We start from the raw sequence: 13,980 nt of genomic DNA, 5'->3' as shown, positions 1-13,980 counted from the left end.
CCCAGACAGACGTCCGTCCGGCTCATGAGCCGTTTCCTTCGGAAGTCTTCTTTGGGCCTTGAAGGAGAAGTGCAGAAGCCCTCTTCTGGTGCCGCCACTTGGCACGACGATTTTTAAACCAAACCTGTGCATTGAGAAAGGAATATTTTTTAAAAAGGATCGTTTTGTCTACGGTCCAACACAGAATTAAAATAATAATAATAATAATAACGCTATCCTGAAATCCAAGTTGCAAATATTCAAGGCATGAGAATATCTAAAATTTTATTAGTCAATGTTGTGCAACATTTCCAAAACAGCATTTCTACCGAGGGAAACAAAATGACAAGTTGGCTATTGCCATTGTTTATGTAAAAATGGAGGATAATCCATTTCTCTTCCAAATGGTTAATTTGTCACATTTAGCTATCTCTCAAAATGAGGATCACCCATTCCTTAAACTGATGGTAGAGTAGCTAATTTCCAGTGACTTGTTAGTTAGGGCTGTGCAGGGACCCTCCAACCAGCTTCGGAGTCTGATTCGGAGTTTCTGAATAGGCCCCAATCTGCCTCATCCCACTTCGGAGCTGGTCTGACCCACTTTGGATCTGGATACGAAGCAGGATCTGGACATCCAAAGCAGGTCAGATGTTGCAGCTTCTCAGAAATTTATTTATTTATTTATTTATTTATTTATTGCATTTCTATACCGCCCAATAACCCTCTGGGCGGTTCACAAAAATTAAAAACATTCAAAGTATAAAACAACAGTATAAAACCATAATATGAAATACAATATAAAAGCTCAACCAGATAAAAACAGCAGCAATGCAAAATTACAGATTTAAAACACCAAGTTAAAATTTATTTATAGACTGTTAAAATGCTGGGAGAATAAAAAGGTCTTCACCTGGCGTCTAAAAGCATATAATGTAGGTGCCAAGCGAACCTCCTTAGGGAGCTCATTCCACAGCCAGGGTGCCACAGCAGAGAAGGCCCTCCTCCTGGTAGCCACCTGCCTCACTTCCTTTGGCAGGGGCTCGCGGAGAAGGACCCCTGAGGATGACCTTAGGCTCCGGGCAGGTACATACGGGAGGAGGCATTCCTTCAGATAACCTGGCCCCAAGCCGTTTAGGGCTTTAAATGTTAATACCAGCACTTTGAATTGGGCCCGGACCTGGACTGGCAGCCAATGAAGCTGGAAAAGGACTGGCGTAATGTGGTCTCGCCAGCCAGTCCCTGTTAGTAAACGTGTTGCCCTGTTTTGTACCAGTAGAAGTTTCCGGACTGTTTTCAAAGGCAGCCCCACGAATAACGCATTGCAGTAATCCAAACGAGAGGTTATCAGAGCATGGATAACTGTAGCTAGGCTCTCTCTGTCCAGATAAGGGTGTAGTTGGTATATCAACCTAAGCTGATAAAAGGTGCTCTTTGCCACTGAGTTCACCTGTGCCTCAAGTGACAGTTCTAGATCCAAGAGCACCCCCAAACTACGGACCCAATCCTTCAGGGGGAGTGCAACCCCGTCCAGGACAGGGCAAACATCACCTCGCCGGACAGCCACCATTGTGCGCAACATTAGATCTCCGACAATACAAAGTCCCCACCTTCCATAAAAATGGCAGTTCACATGGAGGAACGTCATCTGCCAGGCCACTCACATGGCTCAGAGGGGAAGGGGCAGCAGCTCACCATAGTCCTGAATCAGGCTGAAGTGCTATGAAGTGCTTTGGGCCTGATCTGCCCCACTTCAAACCACTTTGTCTCGATCCGGTCCTCATCCAGATTCGGACTGGTTTGGTTTAAATCGGTCCGCTTCGGTTCGGGATTCGGATCCGGAACTGAAGCGAGGCACAGCCCTAGTGCTGTCTTCGCAGCCACTAAAGACGCAATCCTATACACGTTTAGGCAGAAAAAAGGCCTACAATACCCAGCCCTCCAACCTTGGATGGGGGAATCAGAAATCCAACTCCCCATCAACTCTCCCTCCCAGCCACCGGGGAAAGAACAGCACCGTCTAGCCTCCCAAGTTGGCACCGTCTCCAACCTCGGATCCAGAAATACAAACCATCCTATCTCCCTACCCAGGCACTGCCTAGGGGCCATAGGACTGCTCTCTCGGTAATTTTGTTATATCATTATGTAGGTTCTTCTTCTTTTGGTTGTCTTCATTTAACTACTTCAAAATAAGATAAAGTTCCAGAATTCGAAAGATGGATTTGGGGGTTTCATCCAACAGGGCTCTTATATTCGTACAGATTTACCGCTACTTCCGTTCTCCCCTTCGTCTGGCCATCTCCTTACCTCTACTCTCTCTTCCTTCAGGTGGATGCGGCTGGCCAGGTGCTCTCTGGTAATGACGTCGGGATATTGGTTCTGGTGGAAGAGGGCCTCCAGGGCTTGCAGCTGATCCTCCGTGAAAATGGTGCGGTGCCGGCGGGTCCGTCGCTGGATTTGGTGGAAGGTCTGCAGCTCGCTCTGGCTGCCCCGCGTGGTCTTGCAGGGCCTGCCTATGGGATGGAAGAGCCGCATGGGCCAGGGAAACCTGGTGTCTGTTATGAAAAAGAAGGGCTGGAATTCACTGGGTTTGCCCTTGGTACTCAAGCAAAACAAAGCCGCCCCGTTCATTCAGTGATGACTTGGAAATTACTGGTGGCTCCTATGTCAGTGGGGAGGTAAATCCACTCTGGGCTACAGTCATAAACAGTCAGAACATTGAAGGAGCTTTCCAAGGTGCTGGACTTGATCCTGGGTTCAGCACCTTCAATAGCTCCATTAGCGTTCTGACTGAATGCTAAAGCCCTCCCACCAAGACATGAGACTGTCAAGTCTAACCCTACTGCCCCTGTTTTGGCAGAAGATGCTTCAGTTAATCAATCAGAATCAGATTCAGAACTAGAAGAAGCAGTGCCAGACACCAGCCAGACGGTACCAATAGGGGAGGAAGCTCTCACAAGGTGATTCCCCAGCTGGGAGTCAGCCCTCTCCAGAGCTTATCTCCTCAAGGCCAAATCCTACACACTCAGTGGGAAGTGAGGTTTCTTCTGGAGGTGAGCGTCCTGACAAGGTAGCTGATGCTAGTAGGGTCTGCCAAAAGCTGAAACACACGGGGCGGAAGGAAGGTGTGAGAAAGTCAGTGAGATTACACCAGAACCTGCCACCCCACCAGGCGCTCTGAAGTTACGGGCGTTTGAGAAGCAACTTCTTATTCTTCTTGATGGACAATTGCTTAGTTTGCTTAGTTTTGCCTAGGGGGACGTTTCCAAGAAGTTAGACTCCATTCAGGTAGAAGAGACGTTGGTTGCTTAATAAAAGCTTTGTAGATTACTTAGCAAGCCTCGTCATTTGCCTCCCATAGAAAGCAGGAGTGTTCTGAGAAACATGACAGAGACAATAAAGAAGTCTGCTGTGCAAACCATAAAAGGTTTATTTAGTAAACAGACGTCTCTTCACATCTGAAGGGTGTGTGAATGCTAGGAGCTATCCTCTAAGCTTAATTAGACTAGCAGTTGCCTATCAACTAAATGGACAGCTTTTACCAACCTTCTCCTTCAAGGAGGTCTTCAAGTTGTAAACTCTGGCGAGTGGCTACCCTAGCAGACCACGTCCCACCTCCTCCCAACTCCGCCCACTTGACCCTACAGTGGGCTCTGGGATCTGTCAATCCTGATGCTCCCTCCCCCTCTTTTTTAATCAATTTTATAGTGAATTTTAAAACAAAATAAAAACCATAAAAGAACATTAAAAAGTAAAAGTAAATAATAAAAAATAGACATATACAACTACATACTTCAAAAGCCTCAGTTCCAAATATCACAATTTCTAAATGAAAAAAGAACAAGAAAAGTAGCATATATTACACATAAACGCCCGTAAAGGCAGAGCAAATGTCTGAGTAGAAGTCCATTCTTAAATGACGCCTTTCTGCCACTCTTCCAAATGTTGCTCATGTTTTTAAGTCTTCAGTTCATTGCATTATGGGCAGTGCGATTTTATCTTTGTAGAATAATTCTCTTGGTGGTCAAAATGGCGTGAAAAATCCATTTACATTGACCGAGTGTTATTTTCCAAGGAGCCGGTATGTCATTTGAGATAAGTTAGAGATTAGGCCAATTGATAATCATTCGAGCAACAGCAAATAGAGACAAATTCCAGAGAAGTAGCTGTGTTGGTCTGTTAGAGACTTGTGATACCTTAAAGCAAAGCTGCAGAGCCTCCAACCTGGGGGCCAAATCTGACCAACCTGGAGTCCCAAATCTCCAGATGGCCATGGTCTCTTTCCCACGACCACCAACCAATTCATGATTTAGTGGTTGTTGTACAGTTGTTTTCCCCTATTCTAAAAGGGTGAAATGCCCCTCCTAAGGGTCAGTCACTGGCAGTAAGAGGTTTATTCTAAAATAAGCTGGTATTTTCAGTGTTTCTGGCTCTGCCCCTTTTGCATTTGACCTGCCCACTATTGGAATGTGCCCTTCCGAGAGCTTCTCCAAACTTGGGCTGAAAGAGCGTCAACACCAGTGCCTTAAAGACCAGGAGATTCATGCAACAGACATTTCTATATTCTTAAACAGAGGCTAAAAGTCCACCTCTCAGGAATGCTGTAGCAACAGATTTCCTGCGTTAGCAGGGGGTTGGACTAAATGACCTTGAGGTACCTTCCCACTCTCTGTTGTTGTTGTTTTTAATTTTTATTTTATGGCAGAAGTTTTGGGCAGCTAGAAAGGGGGTGGCCAAGGGTAGGTTGGAATCTACTGATAGATCTTTGGGCGATTTGCAGAAAGTCAAGGGTTTCTGATGCTTAACAGTTTAACTTAACAGTTTAACAATATATATTAAAAACTGTCTCATCTGGCTTTGTGCTAATCACTTTCTCTTAGCCTCCATGTTCCTCACCTGTAAATTATGAGCATTAATTGGTTGCTGTTCTTTCTACTGCTCTACTGACCATTTTTAGCATTTTTATATTCGGAAGACCACGGACCTACAGTAATTCAGGTGTAGATTTGCACTTGCAGTAATTCAGGTGTAGCTTTGCAGGGTCAACTCAGGGTACTTTCAGATGAGGGTTTTTAGCATAAAGTCACCCTGCCTCATTCATAGAGGTTTGTTTGTTCATCAATTCATTTATTTATGTATTTATTTGATTAGATGTATCGTTTAAAATTGATTGTTTGCATTGATCGTTTAAAATTGGTTTTCGATATATGTCTGTGTCTGTGTATATATTTATGTTAATGGTTACATTTCTACACCTCCCCATGGCTGAAGCTGTCTCAGACGATTCACAACAATTAAAGCCATAAAATACGATACAATAGAAAAGTTTAAAAGTTTAAAAACACAGTATGAAATGAAAATAAAACCAAAATGCTTTTGTCTTATGGGGCAGGAGGGGAAGCCGTCATTGTGGTCTTGTGTTTGCAACGTCCCATTTTTCCCCTGCTGCTGCTTCTGTTTTTTTTTCTTTCCACACACTCACACACAAAAGTTAAGTAGAAAAAGGCAAAAATGACCCCCCCAAAAAAGAGGACAACTCCTTTAGATCAGTGGAGGCTGCTGGCTCAGATTTCAGTGGGGCTGTGAATCCATTCTGGGTTTCACTCAAAACCAGCCAGAACTCTAAAGGAGCATCCTAAGGTTCTGAAACTATTTGGACATCTCCTTTAAGAACATAAGAACATAAGAAGAGCCCTGCTGGATCAGACCAAGGGTCCATCTAGTCCAGCACTCTGTTCACACAGTGCTTGATCAGCTATTGACCAGGGACCAACAAAGCAGGACATGGTGCAACAGCACCCCCCCACCCGTGTTCCCCAGCAACTGGTGCACACAGGCTTACTGCCTCGAATACTGGAGATAGCACACAACCATCAGGGCTAGTAGCCATTGATAGCCTTTGCCTCCAGGAATTCATCCAACCCCCTTTTAAAGCCATCCAGATTGGTGGCCATCACTACATCTTGTGGTTCTGAGTTCCATAATTTAACTCTGCGCTGTGTGAAGAAATCCTTCCTTTTATTTGTCCTGGATCTCCCACCCATCGGTTTCATGGGATGACCCCAGGTTCTTGTATTTTGAGAGAGGGAGAAAAATATCTCCCTATCCACATTCTCCACACCATGCATAATTTTTGTACACCTCTATCACGTCTCCCCTTAGCCTCCTTTTTTTCCAAGCTAAACAATCCCAGTTCCTCCTGGTTCTGTCTGGTTCTGACTGAAACCCAGGACGGATTCACAGCCCCACTGAAATCGGATTCACCATTCTCCACTGCTTTTGATTGGTATAGGAGCTGTTCATCTACCAACAGCATCTTGGACTTTGTGAAGGAAAGGTGGAATAAAAATATAAGAGGTGGGGACCTGCAACAAAATGTTGCAGTGTGGTGTGCTTATGTTGCAGCGTAGTGTTTTGAGCCACTTTGTCCCATTCCCTCTTCACACACCCCCTCTTGGTTGTGTGTGTGTGTGGGGGGGGTTATTTCCCCAAGAATCTGTCAGCATTCCACGCCCACCACACCTGCTCAGTCCTCATTGACCTGTTGCATTTTCTCTCTAAAGATTTCCCCCCATGGGATAAAATCCCTACCGTGTAATGGTTTCAAGGAAACACGCTCACTGGGTTTATTTCCCTGAGCCTGCTGAGCCTGCCTCTTTGTGCATGGATGCTGCTGACATCGCTATTCCTATAAGAAGAAACAAAGACTCACAGAGGCCGCTAAAGGGCATATTTGTGCTATCTGTTAGCCACAAATCAGTGGTATGTTGGAGTTGATTAAATATACGTGGACTGAGAACCTCACACGTACCACCTAAAGCACTTCTCTCTGCTAATGCTGATCTATATGTGGGGAGGACAGAATTGGAGTTCTAAATGCACTTGCTTCAGATTTTTGAATGGATTTATCTCCATGCAAGGAAGATGGATTTACATGGACATTTCGGCCTTCCTGGGGGTTTTATGTCACCTGTGACCAGATGCATGCTGACGAGCATTTTTAGTCCTCCACACTATTCCCCCCCCCTCTGTATTCTACACATTTGGGGACAGTTCCCCCAACGTATGAATTTTAACCTGGTCTTCCTATGTGGAAGTATGGTGGAAATACCTTGTCAGTTTCACCATCCCCCATCTTTGCTCTCTGGTGAAACTGACAATGGCTTCTTCCAAACCTGTCAGTTTCACCAGAGAGCAGATGGGAGAATTCGGACCTTTCTAGTCCCGGTCCAGCTTTCTGGGGTTCCAGAAAGAGCTGTACCTCCTTCCTCTGGTCCCACCCTCCTTCCCCAAACCATCGCTAATTTGGTGTTTTCCTGGATTTTGTGCACTTTCCCCATTCCAAAAGGTTGAAATGCCTCTCCTATGGTTTACTTACTGGCAGGAGCCCACCCACCCTCAAGAACTCTATAGAAGCTATTCAAGGTGCTGAATCCTAAACCCCAAACTAGGTTCATCACCTTGGATAGCTCCTTTAGAGTTTGGGTGGGTTCAGGGCGAAACCCAGTATGGATTCACAGCCCCACTGAAATCGGAGCCACCAGGCTCTACTGGCACTACCCCTTTTGCCTTTGGCCTTGCCAACCATAAGAATTCACACACACACACACACACACACACACACACACCAATAAGAGCTCCCAGCCTTCAGACTTAACAAGGTTTTGGCAGCTCTGGCCTAAAGGCACCTAATGGTACAACCCTGCTGAAGTTAAGCAGGGCTGGTTCTCATCAGTGCCTTCCCTGGAGACTTCCTGGCTGCCCTGTGTACATCGCTATGGGCTCCATGGAACGGAGACAGAAGGGCAGGCAGGCATCTCCCCAGTTTTGCTGAGAAAAGTACAAGGCCATATATTCTATCAGCCATCCCCAGCATGGCACCCTCCCGATATTGCTGGACTCCAAGTCCCATCAACCCCAGCCAGCACAAGCAACGCTCAAGGGTGATGGGAATAGCAGTTCAACAACATCTGCTTGAGCAGGGCTGTGTCATAGAGTCCGTAGGCCACAACAGCGTAGCTCCCTAGCTGAGATGTTGCTCAAGGCAGCCAGCCACAAAACTGAAGCCCTGCGCTATGAGTTCCATCACATGCCCCCCGAATGGTCAAACAGGGGGGAGACTTACCGAGCCAGCTTGCAGCCTCCTGCCACGAATGAGCAGCACTGTGAGGGCAGCAACAGGGGCCGCACTGCCCGACGCCCACCTCCACCTCTTCCACCTCCTCCTCCTCATGCAGAGAGCCAGCGGAGATGCTCCCCAAGGAACACAGGCCTTTGGGCTCACCGTCCAAGATCCCTCGGAAGCAGAAGGGCAGAAGGACCTGTGGTCTTCTCTCCGCTGAGCTGGAGAGGATGTTCTCGATGGTGAAGGAGCAGGGCCTCTTGAGGCTCCTCTTCCCGAAATCGAGGTCGGAAGGAGGGCCGGCAGTCATCCTATTTCAGGAAGGTCAGCCGTGAGTGGAGACCAACCAGGCTTATGCTTTATGGGGGAGACCTAAGACTGCAGAAATGGAACCAGGACACTTGTTTAAGGAAAAGGTGACGAAGAGAAGGCATCAAAGCTATCATGCCCAATGGAACAAACAGTTCTAGCGACTTGGGATGGGCCAACGCTTCTCCTTCCAACCTCCCCACTGCCTTTTTCGGTTATATACGCGCAGACAAACGCGGAGACACGTCTACTCTCCGCCCACCGCAGCTTAGCTGCTTTACAACCCAGGGCATCCTAAATACATACGTATATATCTCTATATAATCCCCCCTTGGAAAAGAAAACCCATAAAACCCCTCTGCCGGAATCAAATAAATTCTAGCTAATCTTGACAGCTTTGTGAAGGGTTAGTGTGGATCTAAGATTCAGCTAATCCTTCAGAAATGACTCTGCAAGGAAATCTGATTTCTCTATCTCGAGTGTAGATTTGAGGTGGTTATGATGCCCATTGTGTCGGAAGCCTCCCGGTTCAAGACCGGGGGAGAAAAGCCGTTTCTCAGGCCCAGAAATGGCCCAAAAGGATTAACTGCTTTAAAAAAAAATGAGAGAGAGAGAGAGAAGCAAATTATCCTTTTCTTTGACCAAATGAAAGTCTTCCCATCAAAAGAGAACTGTCATATGCACAATATGGGGAAGGGGTGGGAGAAGACTGGGGGGTGGAGAGAGTTTTGCTTGATAATAGAAAACAGAAAATAACACGGCCAGGCAAAACCGTTGGCATGCCAAAGACATTTCCTGAAAGCCAATTTATTTGCTATTCAGAGGACGAGAAACGTTGATAAGTTTTGATATTACAATCCCGCCTTTTCCTTGCAAGCTTCCACTACTGCCGATTTATATGTTTAATACACATGGGAAGCAGTCCTGGCTAGGTGCGTGATTGTCAAAATTAGGGACAGCCATTTGGTTCCTAAGGATTGTGGAATCCTGGAATTAGGGAGACACCTTTAAAAAAGGAAAGAAAAGGTGAAACAAACCATGTCCCAGGTAACTAACATTTCATACGGGTATTTCTCTCCCTAATTAATGCCAGCAAAAAGGGGAAGAAGGCACATCAATAATCGTGAAGAGGTGATGTTGGATAAAGGAGGCTATGGAAAGATAGCGTGTACTTGTCTCTATAGGAAGGTTTGTGAAGAAGCTCTCTGTACATGGAGGAGGAGGAAAGCTTTGATTTCTACAGAGCATCTCCCACCTTAAACGATATCAGATTTAACCTTAAACGATGCAGATGCCACCCACAGAAGGCATCTGCATAAGAACATAAGATCACAAGACGAGCCCTGCTGGAGCAGACCAAGGGTCCATCTAGTTCAGCACTCTGTTCACACAGTGGCCAGCCAGCTATTGGCCTGGGATGAACAAGCAGGACATGGTGCAACAGCACCCTCCCAACCATGTTCCCCAGCAACTGATGCACACAGGCTTATTGCCTTGAATACTGGAGATAGCACCCAACCATCAGGGCTAATAGCCATTGATAGCCTTCGCCTCCAAGAATTTATCCAACCCCCTTTTGAAGCCATCCAGATTGGTGGCCATCACCACATCCTGTGTCATGTACTAGTACTACTACATGCTTACTGCAATGGTAATTTCCATTTTGGGGGTAGTTTGTGCACTCAAGATGCTATATCAAATGAGGGTGAAAGGTTGAAAAACAATAACCTCTCTCCGTGACAGCATCCAGAGGAGGATGACCAAGATCCTGAGGGCCTGCAGACCAAGAGGAAAGTTCAAAGGAGCTGGGTAAGTTTAGCCTGAAAAAGAGACGATGAAAGGGTGACATCTTTAAAGATCTGAAGGGATGTCACAGAGATGATCGATCAGATTTGTTCATGAAACGATGGAGTAAACTTGTCCACGGAATGATGGAGGGAGGCTCAGAAAGCAGAACAAGGGAGAGGGCCTTCTCCGTGGTGGCCCCCGCTATTATGGAATAATCTCCCCAACAAGACCCGCCTGGCACCAGCATTGCTATCTTTTCAGTGCCAGATCAAGACTTTTCTGTTTTCCCAGGCATTTAGCAGCATATGATGAGTTTTAATCGAAAATGGATCTGTTTTTTGGTGTGTGTTTTTAAGATTTGGCTGATAACTCAAAATTGTTTTTAGGTGTATGTTGTCTTTGGGCATACTGTCTGTTGTGTGTTTTTAATGGTTTTAAATTTCATATCTTGTTTTTAATGTTTTAAGCTTTTGTAAACCACCCAGAGAGCTTTGGCTATGGGATAGTATAGAAATGTAATTGATGATGATGATGGATGATGATGATGATGATGATGATAATCATGATCACAGAAATGATGTAGCAACCGTGTTCACAGAATGGTAGCGCAAACTTGTTCACAGGGATGTTGGAGCAAAGTTATTCAAATTTGGTCAAATTACAAGAGATGGGATTATTCTACTAAACCTTCAGAAGAATCTCCTGACTGTAGGAGTTGTTTGCTGTTGGAACAGACTCTCTGAAGGACTGGATGGTCATGATGGGATTATTTTGCCTGGCCACTGGAGGCAAAATTTTCACCTACACGACATCGATCCAGTCAGGGAAGTGTGGGAAATCAGAATGAGTGGTGTTGCTATAAATAGGTTGGCCACAATTATTATTATTATTATTTATTTATTTATATAGCACCATCAATGTACATGGTGCTGTACAGAGTAAAACAGTAAATAGCAAGACCCTGCCGCATAGGCTTACAATCTAATAAAATCATAGTAAAACAATAAGGAGGGGAAGAGAATGCAAACAGGCACAGGGTAGGGTAAGCAGGCACAGGGTAGGGTAAAACTAACAGTATAAAGTCCGCACAACATCAAGTTTTAAAAGCTTTAGGAAAAAGAAAAGTTTTTAGTTGAGCTTTAAAAGCTGCGATTGAACTTGTAGTTCTCAAATGTTCTGGAAGAGCGTTCCAGGCGTAAGGGGCAGCAGAAGAAAATGGACGGAGCCAAGCAAGGGAAGTAGAGGCCCTTGGGCAGGCGAGAAACATGGCATCAGAGGAGCGAAGAGCACGAGCGGGGCAATAGTGTGAGATGAGAGAGGAGAGATAGGAAGGAGCTAGACCGTGAAAAGCTTTGAAGGTTAACAGGAGAAGTTTATAGTGGATTCTGAAGTGAATTGGAAGCCAATGCCACAGTAGCATGGGGCAGAGACCAGCAAATCACTCCCTGGTGACCACTTTGAGGCATCTTATGGTAAAAGAGGATTCCCTAGATACAAGTGAAGAAAAACCTTTGAGGCCTACTCAGGGCATATACTGGAAGTCATGGGGCTTAGGGAGGGGACATCGACCCGGGATCAACCCTAAACTGAAAGACAGCTGGCTGGACCCAAGCAGAAGTCTTACTGCTTGCAATCCTGTTCTGTGGTCCCTTGAGGCTCGTGGGGGGAATTGGTAGCAATATGAAGGCCGGAAGGTGGATCAAAGTAGGAAGAAAGTACGACCTAGTAGGTCCTGCTAGCTGGAACTGTCTCCTATTAGGAGGATGTCGTCTCAGCAGAGAGCTCAAACCAATTGAAGCCTTACAAAGGCTGATGAGACCTGTAGTTGGGTCAGCTCCACCCCTCCTGGAGCCACTGACCAGACAGTTAAAGGGCCCTCACCTGATTTTGTAGCCTGAGATTTCCGCAAGGCCAGGGAGACGGCAGTTCTGCCGAGGACTCTGAGCCAGAAGACAATGGCAGGGCTCTGTTGCGCCTTGAAAGGCCCAAAGGCTGGGTGTCACAAAACGTTTGCCCAAGGCAAAGGCAACTTTGCCCACAGGATGCTGAAGAGAAGGCGATTTCTCCGCACCCCTCCCTGCACATTCAGTTGGCCTCCCTGCCAATCTTGCTTGTGCTTTGTTAAATAAAGTCATGGCCCCTAGTTTAGCCAACTTTTACCATTCTTTCTTCCGGGTGGAGGTGCAATGCTGTGGATTTGTGGGAGGAGGGAAAGGTGTTGTCGCAGCAACAACCACAGAGCCTGAAGCAGATTAATTCTTCCACCATGGCATACACAATGCCTGTCTGCAACAAAGATTTTCACCCACCCACTCACCCCCGGCTCCAGCCTTCCCTTGCCTTCCCCACCTCTCTAACCACGCAGGGCCCCATACACTTAGCCTATTAGCCTGTGTACTGATTGCTTTCTTTCATTCTCCCCATACCTTTCACTTTGGGGAAAATAGACTGGTAATGCTTCTTTTATCAAAGAATTATGGGATTTAAGACCCAGATTTCACAAAGAGGACTTTCGATAACGGCCGGTAATCAAATCCCCCCATCGGTCAAGCACTGCTTTGCACCCCGATTCTTGAAAAGGGCAAATCAGAAGAGGGGATTTATCGATGTTGTGTTTACCGAGATAAGATCGCTGGGCGATTCCATATGAGAAAAGAAAAGAAAGAGAGGCAAATAAGACAAGGGAGGTGGCAGGGGAAAATGTAGACAAGCCGGGGACAAAGCAGGAGATATGGATGAAGAGAATAGAAAGGGCCCTTTATCGTTTTCTCATTGGGGAAAGAGATTCTAAAACCATTATAAGGATTAACCACCAAAAAAAAAGAGGTTAATCTGCTTTAGCTGTTCATTTGTCAAAAGTAAATTTCGAGGTCTGGAAAAATCTTTCCTGCGCTGAAGCTGCCCCTGGTCTTCGCTTGCCAGGAAAAGGGGTCTCTGCGCAAGAGGAAAAGATAAAGGATGTGGCGGCGTTTGGTTTGGAAAGAATTAATTTAAAACGAAGCAGACCATCGTTTGAACAGGGTTCGCCCGGCTGGTCGGTTCACAAGGCCCGTTTCTGATCTGCAAAAGGCAGTCTAAAACTTGTTCTTGGCTTCATCCGCATCGGCGAATGTAGATTGTGCCGTTTTACAGGTGGGCCCACTGAGGCTGCACAAGGATGTTCGGAAACTGCAGCTCATCCAAAATAGGGCCACGAGGGGCCTGTAGTGGCTGGTGGCTCCAATTTCAGTGGGGCTACAAATCCATTCTGGGATTTTAGTCAGAATCAACCAGGACTCTAAAGGAGCTATCCGACCCTATCCCTAAAATAGGTCCAACATTTTGAATAACCCCTTTAGAGTTCAAGGTGGTTCTAACTAAAACCCAGAATTAGTTCACAGCCCCACCAAAATCAGAGCCACCTGCCTCTATTGCTAGGGGTGCAACCTTATGCATGCTTGAACAGAAAAAAAGCCTAAAACTCCCAGCATGCCCCAGGCTGGAACATTCTGGGAGTTGTAGGCCTTTTTTTCTGTCTAACCATGCACAGGATTGTGTGATGATTACTAACTGTGCCTGGGCAGTTTGATTGTTGTGCCTTTTATTTCTTTGCAGCAGTTTTGCCCCACTCCTCGACCAAAAATGGGGCACAGAGCAGCTTACAAAAATGAGCAATAAGACAGTCCCTGTCCAGAGCTTTACCTTCTAACAGACACGACACAAAAGGAAAAGAGATTGGGAGGGTGGAGGAAAAGAGTGAAACTCAGGCACCAGTTCTTACTTACAAAGCTCTTAGAGATGTTGTG

The 13,980-nt window shown here is 46.0% G+C and overlaps 1 protein-coding gene across 1 annotated transcript; it reads right to left on the bottom strand.

Annotated features, from left to right (window-relative positions):
- Positions 1 to 22: 22 nt before the first annotated feature.
- On the bottom strand, positions 23 to 8,408 carry GSC2 (goosecoid homeobox 2). Its single transcript, XM_063144334.1, has 3 exons — positions 8,102 to 8,408; positions 2,284 to 2,531; positions 23 to 124 (listed from the first exon to the last, which is right to left on the bottom strand). The coding sequence occupies exons 1-3, from the start codon at positions 8,406 to 8,408 to the stop codon at positions 23 to 25; spliced, it is 657 nt and encodes a 218-aa protein (XP_063000404.1).
- Positions 8,409 to 13,980: the final 5,572 nt, after the last annotated feature.

Source organism: Elgaria multicarinata, chromosome 18 (genome assembly GCF_023053635.1).
Source record: "Elgaria multicarinata webbii isolate HBS135686 ecotype San Diego chromosome 18, rElgMul1.1.pri, whole genome shotgun sequence".
Lineage (NCBI taxonomy): Eukaryota > Metazoa > Chordata > Lepidosauria > Squamata > Anguidae > Elgaria > Elgaria multicarinata.
The sequence above is the reverse complement of the archived record's forward strand: the minus strand, read 5'-3'. Positions and strand labels throughout refer to the sequence as shown.